Source organism: Barbus barbus (genome assembly GCF_936440315.1).
Source record: "Barbus barbus genome assembly, chromosome: 39".
NCBI classification, from domain to species: domain Eukaryota; kingdom Metazoa; phylum Chordata; class Actinopteri; order Cypriniformes; family Cyprinidae; genus Barbus; species Barbus barbus.
This window is the reverse complement of record NC_136717.1, coordinates 27,323,081-27,343,290: the sequence shown is the minus strand read 5'-3', so window position 1 is coordinate 27,343,290 and position 20,210 is coordinate 27,323,081. Positions and strand designations below refer to the sequence as shown.

General features: G+C 42.2%; 1 protein-coding gene across 2 annotated transcripts in view; it reads left to right on the top strand.

Annotated features, from left to right (window-relative positions):
* The window catches only part of LOC306858287 (ras-related and estrogen-regulated growth inhibitor), a gene marked incomplete at its 5' end in the record, with an annotated part of 29,069 nt that continues 8,859 nt past the window's right edge, over positions 1–20,210 (top strand). For both annotated transcript variants that reach the window (XM_079398735.1, XM_079398734.1), the window contains one exon: positions 1–61. In XM_079398735.1, the coding sequence (XP_079254861.1) occupies positions 1–61 (61 nt within the window). The remainder of the gene's footprint in view (positions 62–20,210) is intronic.

Genomic DNA, 20,210 nt, shown 5'->3' with positions numbered 1-20,210 from the left:
ATGGCGAAGAGTGCAGAGGTGAAGCTGGCCGTGTTTGGCAGAGCAGGAGTGGGAAAGTCAGGTGAGAGATTACTCTGTTAATATTTAGTAAATGAAGATCTTATAATAAAGTAAATCCATCCCTGATATGCACCACCAGACGATATTTCCATCAGACCATCCTGCTGCCGCCTGAAGTTCAACATGAGTTTACAGGGTTTCTGCAGGTTTTATGAAGGTAAATTTAAGACTACTCCAGACCAATAATGCTTCAAAGTAAAAAAAAATAAAAAATACTTTTTAATTTGTTGTACAAAACATAAATGGCTTGAATAGCTTTCCTCTCTATACCTTCTTAAAACACTGCAAAAAATGATGCTCTTCCTCAGTATTTTTGACTTAATTTCCAGCATCCTTAAATCAAGAGACATTTACTTGAGACACTAAATGACTTGATATTGAGTTGTTTTCTGAAAGAAAAAAAAAAAAAAAAATCATGTTAAAAGGAGAATATATCTGCCAATGGGCTCAGAAAAATAAACTTAGTTCAAAGGGAAAACAAGATTATTTTTCTGACCCATTGGCAGATACTTTCTCGTTTTAAGCATAAACTCACTTAATTTCGATACATTTTAGAAAACAAGTCTTAATATCTTATATTTAAATGTTATATTTTTATTTAAAATAAATTCTAAAACATAGCAATACATTTTCAAATTATTTTTATTTGTTTAAAATAAATATGTTATTTAGCAAGTCGTTTAATTGCTTCTCCAGTAAATGTATCTTAATTTAATCACATTTAGAAATTCGTACTGGAAAACAAGACTGAAATAGTGAGGGAGAGCATAATTTCTGCCGTTCAGAGTTCAGCTGAAACCTAAAACCACAGAAAGGAGGGCCATAAATGAGCGGATTAGAGTCAGGACGATGTGTGCTGGAGCAGAAGAGTCTCTTAGATCCGTGAGCGTTTGGGTCACATACGGTCTGACCGTGAGCACAAGTGTGTGTTTCTGTCTCATGCCTGTAGAGTTGAGGCTTATGAATGGTTTGGCAGGTGCCAGGGCAACTGTATTCAGTTCTGCCTCACATTACAGTGCAGATCAGTGAAAATAACAGCAAAACTCTCTCTGTGTAAAATCTCTTTTTCGTCCCGATGAGCTTCAGTGTGTCCTTCAGCCCACACACAGTTTATGAGTGTTTATGACTGTGTTTGGAAGGGTACTGATGTCTGAGCTGAGGACAGAGAGACCAGATCAGTATGAGGTCTGGAGCACATTAACCAAAGCTTATTTTGGTGGCTATTTCTATAACTGGAATTGTGAAGCCAGTATAAATATGAACTATATTCTTAAACCAGTGACAAAAATAAGGGATGATATTTTCCCCCTTAAACGTGATTTCAGGGACTTTTTTACTCTTTATGAGGACACATTTTCTAGCATTATTAAATGTATGCATCATCATTTATATAAGTATTTAATAAATGCAATTAGAATAAGACACTTTAGGGCTGTTACTAATCAATCAATATCAATAAAATCCATCTTTGAACTGCAGAAGTGGCAGATATAGATGTACTTACGCAGTATTTAATGCAGCTTAGAGATGGCATGAATGCTTTTACATTGCAAACATGTTAGAAGATTAATGAGGTAAATATAGTATATACTGAACTATGAAATGATGCTATAAATATAAAACTGAAATCACCGATAGTGAGTCACTGATTCATTCAAAACGGCTGATTCAATCAGAAACGAAGCACATTTTCTTACTACTTCTGCTATAGAAAGATATGCTAAAATAGTATTACTAGTATGCTGTTTCGAATTTAGTTGTTGAATCAGTCACCTGATTCGTCATAGTGGTACAATGATTGGTTGAGCAAACAGTCCATAATTATAATAATGTGTCTAAAGTTAAATTAACATTAACGGCATTTAATTTAGTTACTTTATATCAGCACTTCTCAAAGTCCAGACTCCGGTCTGGATCCGGACCCGCATCCATTGCGTATTTCAAGAGCACTAATTATATTTACTACTTTGATAAACGCACTTTAAACTTGTAAATCATTTTATTAGTTTTTATGTCTTTTCGGAGATTGGTTGAAATGAAAGCGAAGGTGAGATATTTAAAGTTTTCCTGTGTGACCTGTCATGACATCCAGTGAGCGTATGACGTTTGACGACACTTCATTGCTGTTTAATGTTACATTTTTTATTTTTGTTATCACTATGGCCATTTGACTTACAGCAGTCTCCATTGTTTTTCATAAATTGAGTTATTCAAATATCAAATATCAAAACTGACCGCCACAAATAGATTTTCCAAGAGACTTCTACTTTGTTGAATAAACAAATGAATGTATCTTTGAACCGACTGTCTTCAGAAAAGCTTGATTTTGTTTTTTAACACTAAATTGTGTTAAAATCACTGATCAGTAATAGGGAACTATATATTATATTTATATAGATCAGTGGTTAAAATGCAAAAGTGTATGTTAAAACCAAATGAAGCTTTATGTTTTTATATGAATGTATCTTTGAAAAGAACCGACCATCTTCAGAAAAGAAAAAATATCGGCATCATATATCGGCCGTTAGCTGCCCTGATGTCTAAATACTGGAGATAAACCCATATCGGTCGACCTCTAATGCTGACACTTGAATTAATTGTTTTGCCACTTTTGCACTTGTTATTAATGTATTTTGAATGCAAAAGGCACTTTATTTTTTTCAAAAAAAAATTTGTTGATTTGTTATGCATGTTTATTAAAAACAAGTTTTGTAATAACCAATTGTTCCGGACCTTTGACATTGATGAAAATTCAGGTTTGGACCTTTAAATGTAGAGTTTGAGAACCCCTGCTATATATCATTGGATATAATAATGTGTAAAATAATGATTTTAAAAGAAGGACAAGTGAGTGTCCAGCTCAAGTCTGTGCCAGTAGATGGACATGGTTTTTCAAAACCGAATTGTGCGACCTGAAACCAGACTTATCTGAATCTGACTGAGATGCAAATTGATTAATTTGGCATTTTAGGGTGTGAGATTAATTATAGCACATGGGATAGGATTAACTGCGAGTGCAGTTCAGGTCATCAGTCTGAGACGGAGCAGTCAGACGATGGAAAAAATGTGACTGTTTGTGTTACGCTGGTTAATCTGTTCGGAGGCGTGATGGAGATGCTGCTGAGGAGCGTTTCACACCGAACGACCAGACCACCAAAGATCCAGCCAGACGCTTGTAACTTCATAAATATCAGCCTGCAATAACACGAGGAGAGTTATGGCCATAATACTGAAGCACACACACTGAACACACCAGACAAAAGCAGAGAGAAACATTAAAAGCATTTTAAAACCAATCCATTATATGCTATTATTCACGTCAGCGGCTGACATCTCGTGCAGGAAATTGAACATCGAGCAGCAATGAAATTAGTGATTAAAGGTGACATTTTTCAGAGGTCTGTGTGCTTTGACGCGAGGAAAAGCTAAAGATAACACACGTACAGTGGAGGAAAATGATGGCCGTATGGACCTGGCTGATGGCTGATTTATCGGCTAATAAACATGACCTATTTTACGCTGGAGGACCGTGACTTTATTTTAGATTAAGTGAATAAATCAGAAGTGTAACCTTAAGAAACACACGTTTACAGGATATTTGATATTTCTAACAATGCTGTTTATTGTTAGAATGACAAAAAGTCTTATAGTTATGTCTTTAGGCTGGTCTAACTGTGATTGTTAATGTCAAAATGATTGAGATAGCCAATCAGATCAAAGTAGGCTTTAGTGTTTACAGATACCGAACCACATCACCAATCAAATCAAAGTAGGCAGGGCTTTGCCGTTCACTGATAGTGAACCACATGACCAATCAGATCAAAGTAGGCGGAGCTTCGCCATTCATAGATAGCGAACCACATGACCAATCAGATCAAAGTAGGCGGGGCTTTGCTGTTCACAGATACCAAACCACATGACCAATCAGGTCAAAGTAGGCGGGGCTTTGCCGTTCACAGATTCCAAACCACATGACCAATCAAATCAAAGTAGGCGGGGCTTTGTTGTTCACAGATACCAAACTACATGACCAATCAAATCAAAGTAGGAGGCTTTGCTGTTCACAGACAACCAATCAGATCAAAGTAGGCGGGGCTTTGCGGTTCACAGATACCAAACCACATGACCAATCATATCAAAGTAGGCAGAAATTTGTGGTTCACAGATACCAAACTGTGTTTACATCAGCAGACTGAAGGATGTGAGGATGATCTGATAGTCTAAAGCCGCTGTTCCTCAGCTTTCAGTTTTTGGGACTAGTAATGTGATGGCGGTTTGCTTATAACAAGTGCAAACACATACTCAAAACACACACACACACACACACTTGCTCTCTGTCCTGAGTGTGTGATGTATGAGGAGGTCCATCTACATACCGAAGAGCTCCTTTTCAGATAATGACCGCAGAATAATGACACTCATGAGTCACAGACTGATGCCACCAAAACCTGTTGAGTATGTGTGTGTGTGTGTGTGTGTGTGTGTGAGAGAGAGAGTGTTCGTGTGTGTGTGTGTGTGTGTGTGCGCGCGTGAGTGTGTGCAGAACTATGCCTGAAATGATGGTCCTTCACTGGATCTCACTGCATATAATCAAAATCAAAGAGGCTTCATCTCTGATCTGAAGTTTGCAATGTGAAATCTGAGAAATCGAGACAAAAGAATGAGTGATGGCAACGTATACTGTGTATTATATGTGAAATAATCATCAGGATCTTCTCAATAAAGCTCTGAGAAGATCAGATTAGGGATGCACCGATATGAAAATTTTGGCCAATACGATAACCGATAATTCTTTGTAAATGAAAGCCGATAACCGATATGTTGACCGATAAATCTAAATCCAAATTTTTATATAATTTTTCAGAGCCTGATTACAAAAAAATGTCTCACCATTAAAAGCCATTAAACACTTCAAAATAAATCAAACATAAAGCAGCCTTACAAATAAATAAAACAATGCTTAAATAATGCAAACAAGTCACTGCATAACTTTACTTAATGTTATATGTAAAAAAATAAAAAATTCCCAAAGCATGTGCCATGAATAAATTTAACGGAATAGCCTCCGCACCGACAATTAAATTGTTTTAATTAAACCATATTGTTGATGAAAATAATAAGATAAAAATAAAAGTGGTGGTTATTATTATTAATATATCAATAATTTTGAAAAAGAAGTATCTTAAATTAATACCACTGTTTCAAATAGCAACATGCAGTTTTACCTGCGTGCGCTGCTGAAGAGCTGAATGAACACCCTTAAACTGAATCGCTTATTATTTATACAGTATAAACATAATATTATAACTTATATATGCACAAAAAGACGCAAATGCACAAGTTATCTTGAACTAAGTTACGCGCTAATAAGATATGACGCACTCTTGGCTCTTCCCGCAACAACGCACTGAAACATGACAAATTAAACCAAAGAATTCACAACGTTTTATTATAATAGTGTTCTCATTATGATATTATATATATGATAGTCCCAATCATTGTTATTAATGTTGTGCACTGCTGTTTGAGCTGCATGCGCTGAGCTAAAGATGATCACAGAAGCGATCTATTAACGCTCTATTAACTTAACCAAACAAATTATATAGACCTATGAGATAAATCAAATATATATGCATAAAATAAACACAATATTACAACTTACAATTGCACAAAAGGCTGCAAATGCACAAGCAAACTTAATTGTTCTAGTCATGAATGTGTAGCTCCGTGGATGCACTCTTCCCATCACAACACACTAAAACACAAAGATTCCATTAATTATTTAACAGTAATGTTCTCATTGTAATATGACAGACTTGCCCTGCACATGTTGCACTTCACTGTATTTTTCTTTTCGATGTGATTCCTATAATATTTCAAGCAATTAAAAACCATCATGGCGAACAGTGCGCATCTGAAGTGCCTCTGCAGGAAATAATGCATTATTTATCGGCTTTAATATATCGGCCAAATTTTCTTATCGGTTCGATTTACGATAACAGACCAATTAACATTTATCGGCCGATACCGATATGGTGGCCGATATATCATGCATTCCTAGATCAGCTCATCGCAGATAATTGCGCTGAGATAATTTCTGTGCAAAATTTCTGACTAAACATTACTACAAATAAATTGTAACGCAAGTAAACGATATATGAAAAATATTATAGTATTTGCTTTATTATTATTAGAAACAGAAAATTTACCATCAGCATTCAGCAAACTCACATTTAATTTAAAAGAAACATGTTGAATAGCTAATAAACGTTTAATATGACTTACGTATGCATGTGTAGTAGACTGTGGTTTTAAATCAAATTTAATTTTTTTCATATTTGTTAATTTTCAAAAATATATGTTATGTAGAATGAATAAATAAAGCAATTGATGTGGATGTGTTTTTGTTATCTTTATTATGATATATTTGATATCGGCCATCAAAAAATCCATATCGGTTGCCAACTAGTAATCTGAATGATGCATAAAAACCAAACAGACTGTGACTGATCCCTGCACATCAAGCTGCTCTTCCTGTCAAAGTAGGCGGGTCTCGTTCAGATTGAGTATTTTTAGAGCGTTGCATTGGTGTTGGAGCACTATTAGATTGTCTTTAATGGAACAGGACATCTGTGGCGCTCACCTCTCAATGGAAATAAAATAAACACACACACACACGCTGAAGTGTTTGTTTACGAGTGTTTTCCTGCAGCTGATGTGACTCATACACACCCACACATCCATTAGCACTCGCCACACTAACAAGACGTCTACTGAGAACACTTACAGGTGTGTCACTCTAATGGATCTGTAGATGTTCACTGGAGCACTGAAAAGCCTGTTATGTGTGGAACAAGTGATTCGATGAGACACACACACACACAGCTGCGTTAGTTTGATATCTGTTCATTAAAGTGACGAACACATCTGAATATCATTAGATACCAAACTAAAACACTTAAAACACAGTTATAGAGTCAAACTTTCCTTTCAAGTGCATAAATGCCCAATAACGCATTAAAGTGACGCACTTAGATAACTAAAACCACATTACTTGAAATAAACATTATCTGAAATAAAGTATGTTGACAACATTTCTCATTTTCATTAAGTTTAACACTAAAATATAGACATTTAAATAAAAACTAATAAAAAATGACACTACTAAAACTTGAAAAAATGGAAATGGAATTTTTCTTTTCAAAATATCAACAAAAACTATAATGTATCTTGATATTAAAATAACACTGGTCTGAATCAGGTATATTTTAATATAACTGAGATACTATTCAAATTTTTTACAAATATTTTGAATTTCTTTTTACTTTTTGTTTTCATTTTAATGTTGAAGATTTAGTAATTTTGTGTGTTTTTGTATTTTTTATTAGTTTTTAAAAATTACTATATAGTGTTTATTAGTTTTAAATTAATTTTAAAAAAAATTATAATTCATAGTTCTTTATATTTTTAATTAATTGTTTTTAATTATTATAATTTTTAAAATTAAGTTGAGTTTTTGTTCATATATGTCTATATAGTTTTCATTCATTTTTATTTCAGTTTTAGTTTTAGTTATTTTACTAAAATGAAAAAATGGCAAGTTGGCTAGTCTTTTATATTTTTATTTTGAGTAACAAAAATGGTTATATGGTTTTAGTTAACTACAATAACCCTGGTCTGACTGTTGTATTTTGTATTATATAGTAAATATATCTGAGTGAAAAACCCTCACTTTGCAATCATTAGTCAGTTGTGTTTGAACTGATAAACATGGTTATAGAGTGAAGCTGTGTGGGAAAGCGTGAGGCGTGAGCCGTGTCGTTTACACTAGTGTGTGAAACCCGAGCTGCTTAAGCGCCCTACTTAGGGTTCTTCACAGGGCTGATGTGAATGCACTCTATTCTTCTGGTATTGTGCTGCTGTTTGTAAGAGTCGGACACACGCGGGACCCAGAGACGAGCGTAAACGAGCTTCAGTGTTTAATCAGATCACTTTATTATTATCTGCTGCTGCGTGTTTGGAGTTTCTAAAGGTTTTTAACACAATCACAGCCGCTCAGTCAGAGACGTGTTTCAGTGTTGCCTTAATGACACTAACTAATTAAATTAGGCTCTGATATCTGCATAACGAGGCTCAGTGAGAGTCATCAGACTGACAGGAAGAAGAAAAATCAGTCTATGAAAGCGATGCTGACCGCAGTGCAGTGACTGGACAGAGATCATCACATGACAGCACAAGAGTGATGCTGATTCAATACACAAGACTATTTTTAACATGTAATTGTGCTCAAGTGGTTTGTTGTTGTAAAGAAGAGAAATCAAATCGTATTAAAACCAAAATGCAATTTAATCAACATCCAAAAGATTTTTTAATAAAATTAAGTGTCAGATTTGTTAACAATCATATAAACCAGCGCAGTTTATTCAATACATTCATCTAGAAGCTTCATCTAGCTTGCTGATTCTTTTTGGTCAAATAAATGCTTAAAAAACAGACAATGGGCATTAAATGGTTATTTCTGTATGTAAATATAGATAACTTGAGAAAACAATGTTATGGAATATTCTTTCCACCACAGAATAAAATAAGAAAATAGCAATTGCAACTTTTTATCTCAATTTTTTTTTTTTCTTGCAATTGCTTGCGAATCAGACTTTTGTTTTAAGAATGGTAAGATATCGACTAAAAAATGGAAGATATAAAGTCAAAATTGTGAGAAAAAGTCAGAATTGTGAAATAAGCTCAGAAAATATTGCATTAAATATTGTAAGATATAAACTCTCAAAGGCTAAATTGTGAGGTTTTTGTGACTTATTTCAATTCTGATTTTTTTTTCTCTCAATTTCAAGTTTATATCTCTCAATTTGTACTTTGCAGAATTGCAAGAAGAAAGTCTGGATTGTTAGATGGGAAAAAGAAATGTGAAAAAATTTGAAAAAATGTCACAATTGCGTTTTTTATTAATATAGAAGGGTGGGTTGGCAGATACCCTGGTGGGCATTTTTTAGTCATCATATCATCATATAGTCTAGTGTCACAGATTGACCAGGCTCTCGGTCCACCCAATCACAGCGAGCACCCTCACCAGAGTACTAATGAGCACACCTGCACTGAATCTTCACCTCATCACCAGCCACTATAAAACCACACACCTCACAACCGTCAGACGTCCGGTCTCGTTCAGACGAAGTGGACTCATGTATGCTATCTCAGCTATCGACCTGTTACCAACCTGTGTGTGTACTTACCTCTTGTGTTTCCTTCAAGTGTTGTCGTCATCCGTGTCCAGGATCCAGATCCTTCTCCCGAGTCTCTGTGCAGCCAGAAGTGAGGTGTGTGGCACCATTGATATCCACGAGCTCCTGTCAAGACACCAAGATCAGTCATTCAAGTATCCAGTCATCTTAAAGTATCTGCTATCTGAACTCACCTAGTCAGTCATCAATCACCGCTCATTAGCTTTAATAAATCTTACCTTTTTACAATCTCTCTTGTGTTGAGTCCCCTTCCATAACAGAAGACCGGACCTCACCGAACAGCAAGATGAGCTGTCCCGATCTGTTTCAGGAGCTCGTGGATCACCTCCGACGAGTTCTTGTTCCGACACCACTGCCAGCACCTCGGATCACCCCTGTCACCGGAACCACAGTTTCTTCACCCCCAATGATCTCCAGTCCCATGGCCCGACCAGCGCCCTTCTCTGGTGTGGCGGAGGAGTGCAACGGGTTTCTTCTGCAGTGTTCACTAAACATCGACATGCAACCGCATCTGTATGCCACGAGATGTCAAAAATTGCCTTCATGGTGTCTCTCCTTACCGGTAAGGCACTCCAATGGACTGAAACCATTTTCTCGCAGTCTGGTCCCGTGACTCAATCCTATAGCAGTTTCACCACCCATTTCCACGAGGTGTTTGGACGAGTAGATGGAGATCCCTCGATCAGCGATCAGCTGTATCATCTCCGCCAGCAGATGGAATGAAAGAGCTCTACTCACCACTTACCGGCAAGGATTAGAACCCAGACTGCGAAAAAAAATAAAATAAAAATAACTATACAAAATAACGTAATTTACTAGTGGTTCTGACAAAATGTTCATTGCTTAAGTCTTTTAAAAATATACATTCATTTGAACAAAAAAAAAAAAAGAACCCAGACTGCAACTGGCCAGCCTAGGTGACACCGGCGGCTTGGAGAGCTTCATCCAGCAGTCTATTCGTTGTGCCACTCGCATGCAATCCTGCCTTGCGGAACAACCCTCCTTAGCCCGTTGCTCTCCACCTCTCCGCCACCCAGCGCCCAGTCTCCCTCCAGAACCCAGCCAGGAGCCCATGCAAACTGACTTAACCCACCTAACGGATTTCGAGTGGCAGAGGCGACTCAGGGAGGGACTTTGCTTATACTGTGGTCAGAGCGGGCATATCCGATCCACATGCCCAGTCCGCCCGCCTCAACTCTTGGTGAGTGCCCTCCAACCTATCAATGAAAATATGAAGCCACTCACAGTCGAAGTCTTGCTTACTGCTTCTAATGTCTCCGTTCCAGTACAAGCCCTCCTTGATACCGGTTCCGCCGGTAACTTCATCTCCGGTAACCTCTGCCGCCAGCTCAACCTCCCGAAAGTTACCAACCCGACCATCTATCAAATCCACTCGATAACTGGCAAGCCCATCGGTAGGACCACCGTCCAGTACAGCACTGGGCCCGTCCACATTAGATTCGGTCAGTTGCACGAGGAGAACATCACCCTATTGGTTCTGGAGGGAGCTCACACAGAAATCGTCCTCGGGCGCTCTTGGTTCGTACAGCATGAACCCCAGGTCTACTGGCGCACCGGGGAGGTCCTGAAGTGGGGCATACACTGTTTCCCAGGTTGCTTTCTCAACATCCCACAACCACCCGAGCAACCAGTTCAAAGTATTCCCATCAATTCCACTTCCATAGAAAGCCCCGTCGAGAAGCAATCTATATCCATTCCACCATGTTATGCCCCCTTCAGAGACGTGTTCAGCCTGAAGAAGGCCTCCAACTCCCTCTTCATCGGCCATGGGACTGCGCGATCGATCTCCAACCAGGTGAGCCAGTGCCCAAGGGTAGGATCTACCCTCTCTCACTCCCGGAACAGAAGGCCATGGAGGAGTATATCAGCGAGGTTCTTGAACAAGGTTACATCCGCCCTTCTACTTCCCCTGCTGCTTCGAGCTTTTTCCTTGTGGCCAAGAAGGACGGAGGCTTGCGGCCTTGTATAGACTACCGGTCACTGATCAACATCACCGTGAAGTTTCGCTACCCCCTTCCTCTCGTCCCAGCGGCTCTGGAACATCTCCGCGGAGCCACCATTTTCATGAAGCTAGACCTCCGCAGTGCATACAACCTCATCTGGATACGTGAGGGGGACGAATGGAAGACTGCCTTCGTGACACCAACCGGCTACTATGAATACCTCGTCATGCCGTACAGCCTTGTCAATGCCTCCTCCGTATTCCAGGACTTCATGCATGAGGTGCTCCGGGAGTATCACAGGTTCGTCCTGGTATACATCGATGACATCCTCATCTACTCCCGGAGCTTGGCCGAACATCGGCAACACGTTGCGGAGGTCTAAAAGCGTCTGCAGGAGTTCCATATATTCCTCAAAGCCGAGAAGTGTTCGTTTCATCAGCCTTCAGTTCCATTCCCTCGGCTACATTATTGATAGTGGTGGCATCCGAATGGACGAGGGAAGGTGGATGCCATCCGGACCTGGCCAGAACCGACCAATATCAAGGAACTCCAGCGATTCTTAGGCTTCGCAAACTTCTATAGAAAGTTCATCCAGGGTTACAGTGCCATAACCAGTCCTCTCACTAACCTTCTGAGAAACAAGCCCAAGTCTCTGTCCTGGACACCAGCGGCCACGGAAGCTTTCGAGAAGCTGAAGGAAGCCTTCACCCACGCTCCTATCCTCGTTTATCCCGATCCTCAGAGGCCCTTCGTGGTGGAGGTTGACGCCTCAACTTCAATTTTCTGGTGTTATTGTTGGGGCAGTCTCCAGCTACACTGTGTCACGGTTCATGAATTCACTGGCTTCTTCATGTCTCGTGTAATTGTTGTTCTCTGTGTGTGTGTGTGGATGTGCGAGTGGGCGTTACCGCTCGGCGCTCATCAGCGCGCCAGCTGATCTCACTCCCCGCACCAGCTGCTGCCAATCCACTCACCTTTAAAGCCTCACCGCACTCTCCTCTCTTTGTCAGATCGTTGTTTGATGTCCTCCGTGTCGTGCCTCGTGTGCCGTCTGCTTCAGTGTTCCTGGTCCTCGTCTGTGTGGAGTCTTCGTGGTTTTCGTCTTCTGGATGTTCACCGGCACTGGATTCACCGTCATCACTCATCATCAGCACGCTGTCCATTTTGTCCCTGCGTCACCTGCCCACCCGAGAGACTTTGGTTCCTTGTATTATCATCTGACATCATTAAATCTATGTTTTGCTTGCATCCTTGCTTCCTCCAGATTATTCCCGTGACAGAACGATCTGACCACAGATGGAAGCAGCAAGCGGGTCCTCTTCCTTGCTGGAGGAGTTCATCCGTCGCAGCATGTCGCGGATGGACACACAGGAGAGGAGGATGACCGAATCGGGTCGGGCTATTCAAGCTCTGGTGACGCAGGTGTCCGAGCTCACCCAGCAATTACAACATCTGCGAGTTCCCACTGCGTCACTCACATCGCCTACTCCCCTCGTACCACCTGAGACCGTCTCCCTGTCAGAGCCCCGCCTACCCACTCCCGAACTATACAAGGGTGAGCCAAATTTTTGCAGAGCATTTTTGACTCATTGTTCGATGCATTTTTCCCTGCAACCCAGAACCTTTGGCAGCGAACGGAGCAAGGTGGCATTCGTGCTCACCTTACTGACGGGGAGAGCGGCGCTATGGGGAACGGCGGTGTGGGAGAACCAGGATCCATGCTGTGCCTCGTTCCAGACACTCTCCGCCGAGATGAGGAGGGTCTTCGACCGTGCGGTCGCGGGAAGAGAGGCGGCCCGGGTCCTGGCGGACCTCAGACAGGAGGAGAGGTCGGTGGCCGACTACTCCATCGAGTTCCGGACTTTGGCGGCAGAGTGTCAGTGGAACGAGGAGGCGCAGTGGGATATGTTCCTGCATGGGCTGGCTGACCGCGTCCACAGAGAGATTTATGTCTTGGATTTACCCACCACTCTCAATGGCTTGATCGAGCTGGCGATTCGGGTAGATTCCCGAATCACTCGAGCGGAACACCGGTTGTTATCCGCTCGGGCTCCTGCAGCCACACCGGAGTTACGAGCCAGCGGCAGGGACGTGGTCAGTCCCGTCCACGATCACGAGCCCATGCAGGTCGGGCGAGCTCGGCTTTCCCGGGAGGAGAAGGAGAGGCGGAGATCCCAGGGCCTATGCCTTTACTGCAGCGCGGCAGGACATTTTGCTCACAACTGCCCGGCTAAAGGGGCCAGCCCGGCAGTAAGGTTGAGGCTACTGTCGGGTGGGATCTCTGCAGAGAAGACCTCATCAACATCTACACTCCTCCCGGTAAGACTACGATGGTCAGCCCACACTCACGACTGTCAAGCACTATTGGACTCTGGGGCCGAGGGTAATTTTATGGACCACACATTCGCACTCAAGATCCAAGCTCCCCTTCTACCCCTCACTCAGACCATCGCTGTTCACGCTCTCAATGGCCAAGCCCTTCCCATCATTTCCTTCACCACTGGACCCGTCACACTCATTGTATCTGGCAACCACTCTGAAACCATCTCATTCTACATTCTGGACTCCCCCCTGGCACCCATTGTTTTAGGTCACCCTTGGTTCACCAAACACAACCCCAGGATCGATTGGCAGCAGAAATCAGTATCGGAATGGAGCAGTGAATGTTATGAGTCTTGTCTTGTGTCTGCTTGTCCGTCTGTTTCTGTTTCTACGTTTCAGGAGGAGACAGTGGATTGGTCAAACGTGCCCACGGAGTATCACGACCTGAAGGAGGTGTTCAGTAAGTCTCGGGCTGCTTCTCTCCCTCCGCATCGTCCCTATGACTGTGCTATAGAGTTACTGCCAGGTACGTCTCCGCCTAAGGGCAAGTTATATTCACTTTCTGTTCCAGAGAGAGAGGCTATGGAGAAATATATTTCTGATTCTCTAGCAGCAGGGTTCATCCGCCCCTCCTCTTCTCCAGCGGGGGCGGGGTTCTTTTTTGTGGGGAAGAAGGACGGATCCCTGCGACCTTGTATTGATTACCGGAGACTGAACAACATCACGGTAAAGAATACCTATCCTTTGCCGTTAATGTCTTCAGCCTTCGAGAGATTGCAGGGAGCGTCTATTTTCACAAAATTGGATTTACGTAATGCTTATCATTTGGTCCGCATTAGGAAGGGGGATGAGTGGAAGACTGCTTTTAACACCCCTAGGGGGCACTTTGAGTACTTGGTCATGCCCTTCGGGCTGTCCAACTCCCCAGCGGTCTTCCAGGCACTCATCAATGACGTGCTGCGAGATATGGTAGATCAGTTCATATATGTTTACCTGGATGACATACTGATTTTTTCTTCATCTCTCCAGGAACATGTGCAGCACGTCCGGCGAGTGCTTCAGAGGTTGCTAGAGAATGGGCTTTTTGTCAAGGCGGAGAAATGCGCTTTTCATGCACAGTCTGTTCCTTTTCTAGGGTACATTGTGTCGTCCGAGGGAGTGCGCATGGATCCTGACAAGGTTAAGGCTGTGGTGGAGTGGCCAAGTCCAGATTCCCGTAAGGCCCTACAGAGGTTTCTGGGCTTCGCCAACTTCTACCGGCGTTTTATTCGCAATTTCAGCCAACTAGCCGCGCCTCTGACTGCCTTGACCTCCCCCAGGACTACGTTCAGGTGGTCAGACGCAGCTGAGGCTGCGTTTGCCAAACTGAAGGGCCGCTTCGTTTCAGCCCCCATCTTAGTCACCCCTGATCCATCACGTCAGTTCGTGGTGGAGGTCGATGCGTCAGAGGTGGGGGTAGGTGCAGTGCTATCCCAGCGCTCTCCGGCGGACGACAGAATGCATCCATGCGCGTTTTTGTCCCATCGTTTGTCCCCTGCCGAGAGTAATTATGACATTGGTAACCGAGAGTTGTTGGCAGTCAAGTTAGCATTGGAGGAATGGCGTCACTGGTTAGAAGGGTCAGGGGTACCTTTTATCGTATGGACCGATCATAAGAACTTAGAATACATTAGAACTGCCAAAAGATTGAACTCCAGGCAGGCTCGGTGGGCACTTTTTTTCGGACGTTTTGATTTCACTCTCTCGTACCGCCCGGGTTCCAAGAACATCAAACCCGATTCCTTATCACGCATTTTTGACCGTTCCGATCGCCCGTCTACTCCCGAGTGCATTTTTCCAGAGACACTTATTGTCTCCACACTCACATGGGAGGTCGAATCGAAGGTCAAAACAGCCTTACAAGGGGTAACGCCTCCGGTCGGCTGCCCACCGAACCGGTTGTTTGTGCCGGAGGGATTACGGTCCGACGTTATTCAGTGGGGTCATTGTTCCAATGTGGCTTGTCATCCAGGAGTCAGTCGCACTATATCTTTAGTCAAGCAACGATTTTGGTGGCCACTTATGGCTCGTGATGTTCACAGTTTTGTTTTGGCTTGCTCAGTTTGTGCCACTGGTAAGACTTCCAATAGACCCCCAGATGGGCTCCTTCAACCGCTGCCGGTCCCTTCGAGACCCTGGTCCCATATCGCTCTAGATTTTGTCACCGCCCTCCCACCCTCTCAGGGTAACACGGTAGTTTTGACCGTGGTGGACCGATTCTCGAAGGCGGCCCACTTTATTCCCTTGCCCAAATTACCCTCAGCCAAGGAGACAGCGGTAACAGTCATTGACCACGTCTTTCGGTTACATGGCCTCCCGACGGACGTGGTTTCCGACAGAGGACCCCAATTTGTGTCCAAATTTTGGCGAGAGTTTTGTAAATTGCTGGGTGCCACTGTTAGTCTGTCCTCAGGGTTTCATCCCCAGAGCAATGGTCAAACTGAGAGAGCCAACCAGGATTTGGAGAGAACCTTGCGATGTCTGGTCTCCAAGAATCCTTCCTCATGGAGCCAACAACTGTCAATGGTGGAGTACGCCCACAATTCGTTACCAGTGTCATCTACGGGCCTGTCTCCGTTTGAATGCAGCATAGGTTACCAGCCACCAATTTTTCCCAGTCTGGAATCCGAAGTCGCGGTTCCCTCCGCCCACGCCTTTGTCCAGAGGTGTCATCGCACTTGGACTAGAGCCCGTGAGACTCTACTCCAGGTGGGAGCGCGCACCAAGGCCAAGGCCGATCGCCACCGGTCTAGACCTCCCGTATACGTCGTCGGTTCCAAAGTGTGGCTTTCTACTAAGAACATTCCTCTCCGCTCCGTGTCTAATAAACTCGCTCCTAAATTTATTGGCCCGTTCGCTGTCACCAAGATCATTAGTCCGGTGACAGTCCGCCTCAAACTCCCTCCAGTGTACAGGAGGATTCATCCCGTTTTCCATGTGTCCAAAATTAAACCCGTGTTTTATGCACGCATAAATCCGCCAGCCCCGGTTCCCCCACCGCCGCGACTCGTAGAAGGGGAACCCGCTTATTCGGTCAATCGTATTCTGGACTCTAGGCGGAGGGGACGCGGATTCCAGTACTTGGTGGACTGGGAAGGTTACGGTCCGGAGGAGAGAAGTTGGGTACCGGCTAGAGACATCCTGGATCACTCCCTTATTGATGATTACAATCGACAGGTAAGGGAGTCTGGGAACGCCAGGAGGCGTTCCTAGGAGGGAGGGTACTGTCACGGTTCATGAATTCACTGGCTTCTTCATGTCTCGTGTAATTGTTGTTCTCTGTGTGTGTGTGTGGATGTGCGAGTGGGCGTTACCGCTCGGCGCTCATCAGCGCGCCAGCTGATCTCACTCCCCGCACCAGCTGCTGCCAATCCACTCACCTTTAAAGCCTCACCGCACTCTCCTCTCTTTGTCAGATCGTTGTTTGATGTCCTCCGTGTCGTGCCTCGTGTGCCGTCTGCTTCAGTGTTCCTGGTCCTCGTCTGTGTGGAGTCTTCGTGGTTTTCGTCTTCTGGATGTTCACCGGCACTGGATTCACCGTCATCACTCATCATCAGCACGCTGTCCATTTTGTCCCTGCGTCACCTGCCCACCCGAGAGACTTTGGTTCCTTGTATTATCATCTGACATCATTAAATCTATGTTTTGCTTGCATCCTTGCTTCCTCCAGATTATTCCCGTGACACACTGCAAAAAAAAATATTTTCTTCCCAATCAGAATTAGATAAAAATTGCATTTAATTTTTTTATGCAGTGATTAAAACCAATCTGAAGCGGACTGTATTTTGAGAAGTTTAAGATATACACTGATAAAAAATTATTTTATTCCTTTGTATTTTTGTCTTGTTTTTGCTTAAAACAAGCAAAAATATCTGCCAACGGGGCAAGAAAAATTATCTTGTTTAGTCTTTGATTTAAGATTATTTTCTTACCCCATTGGTAGATATTTTTGCTTGTTTTTTAGCAATTACTAACACAATTAAGGAATCGTTTTTACGATATTTCATATAGCACATGAATGCATGCAGAAAACATTTTACACACAATATGCTGAGATAATGGGTTTAATTCTGCTCCAGATGAAGCTGAAATATGACATCTGTGCACTGCTGCGTGATTATATTGCAGTGGTTTAGTCAATAGTAAAGGTTTTAATGGTAAAAACGTCACGATGAATGTCTAGAGCAGCTGTAGAGACACCATCTGTGGACATTAAGGGCTGTTGGAACGGACGATGTTCACACGTATAATTATTTCTGTGCATTAAAGCATGAATGAGAGCCGAGGGAAAACAGAGGCAATGTTTATTTCTGATACAGTCTGACGAACACTGATTAATGAAACCGATCAACTAGAAGAGTACAGTTTGATCAACTTTGATGTTGGCTTGACAAAAACACACATCTGAAGTAACTTTGAAAACCTTGAAATTTTTACTCAGAGAATTCAAAGGAAGTCAATGAAATATTACTAACATGTTTTAACACATTGCTAGCATGTTTGTAGCATGTTTAGCACATTGCTAAGCTAAGTTATGTTGCTAACATGTTTCTAGAATGATTTAGCAGCATCTTTTAACATGATTTGTTAACATTTTAGCAATTTGCTAGAATGTTTAAACACATTAGCATGTTTTAACAAGCTGCTGGCATGTTTTTATATGTTTTAGCAACATGTTGCTTGCATTTTGAACATTTAGCATGTTGTTAACACGTTATAACACTTTGCTATCATGTTTTAACAAGCTGCTAACATATTTTTAGTATGTTTTGCCAAATGCTAGCATATTTTCATAAGTTGCCAAAATGCTTTAACAAGTTGCTAACATATTTTTAGTATATTTCTAACCTGCTTTAACATGTTGTTGGCATGTTTTAACAAGTTGCTAACATGTTTTGACAGTTGCTAACATTTTTGGCATTGCAACATGGTTTCTAATGTTGATAGCATGTTTTACCAATTGCTAACCTGTTTTAGCACGTTGTTGGCATGTTTTAAAAAGTTGTTAGTATGTTTTAGCACATTGATAACATGTTTTAACAATCGCTAGATTTTGACATTCTAACATGGTTTAGGATGTTGCTAGCATGTTTTAAAATGTTAGCATGTTTTGATGTGTTGCAAGCTCATTTAGCATGTTGCTAGCATGTTTTAACACATTACAAGTCAAAATTGTGAGAAAAAGTCAGAATTGCGAAATAAACTTTCAAAGACTAAATTGTGAGGTTTTTGTGGCTTTTTATCCCACAATTCTGAGTTGTTAGCATGTTTTAGCTCATTGATAACATGTTTTGACAATCGTTAGTTTTTTTGACATTCTAACATGGTTTAGGATGTTGCTAGAATGTTTTGCTAGCATGCCTGAAAATGTTGTTAGCATGTTTTAACACATTGCTAACATGCTTTAGTACATTGTTATGTTTTACCATGTTGCTAGCTTGATTTAACATGTCAACATGTCTCAGGCTAGTTGCTTGGATTTCCTACACATGACATCTCACTCAGTTTGGCTCCTGATCTCAAGCAAACGCGGAGCGTGAACGTGCCTATGAGAGCGTCTGCCGACCAAAGGCCTTCTGGGAAGCTTCTGGAGGACACAGAGGCTGCTGACCTTCTGCGAGAGGAAGTAACTCCAACATCTTCAGACGGAAATCTGTTGTTTACGCTGCGAACAGAGACACATGAAGCACAAACACAGACTTTGAATAAACGATCTGGATCTGGCTCTGGATCTGCCATTTGTGGCTTGTCGATGCTCGCTGGACGAATCGATCATCCAGAGGGTGCTAATTGATCTCTTCATCGGCTCGGACTGAGGCATGCTGGGATTGCTGTGGGAGTTTCTGGGAAGAATAATGGTGAACATGAGATCCATTGATCCCTGATTCTAACCGGCTGGAAAATGACAAATCTGCTCCAAACGGACCAGAATGAGAGCAGCTCCACGAACAAACATCCATCCACCATCGGCACAAACTAATCAATCCACTGATGATAACGAGGCCTGTGTCTGTCTAATGACATTAACAAATAACAGACCCCAGAACATCAAACATTCACTCTCTTGATTCATGCTTCTGCTCTTATAATGAGCGATTCATTTCCCAGAAATCAATGCACTGAGCAGTTTTCTTATGCTGTATTTTATTTTGTTGTCCAGTACAAATATCTAAACATTATTAAATCAAGATACGTTTATTTGACAACCAAAATTACTGATTTAATGCAAGTAGGGCTCGCTGCAGTCCACAAGATCCAGGGGGCGTGGTTGGATCCATATCTAGGGGGTGGAGATTGGTAGGTTTAGGGGTGGAGATGGGGTGGGTTTAGGGATCAGGGGGTGGAGATGGGTAGGTTTAGGTATATGTAAGGTGGGAGGAGTTGGATCTGGATACAACCATGCCCTCTGGATCTTGTAGGCTGCAGCGAGACGCTCCTCATTTAATATCTTGTTTTCTGAGTTTTAAAGGATAGTTCACCCAAAAGTGATATATCTTTTTAACCTTTTTTAAACCTTGTTTTAGCAAGCTGTTAGCATTTTTAGCACATTGCTAACATGTTTTGCAAA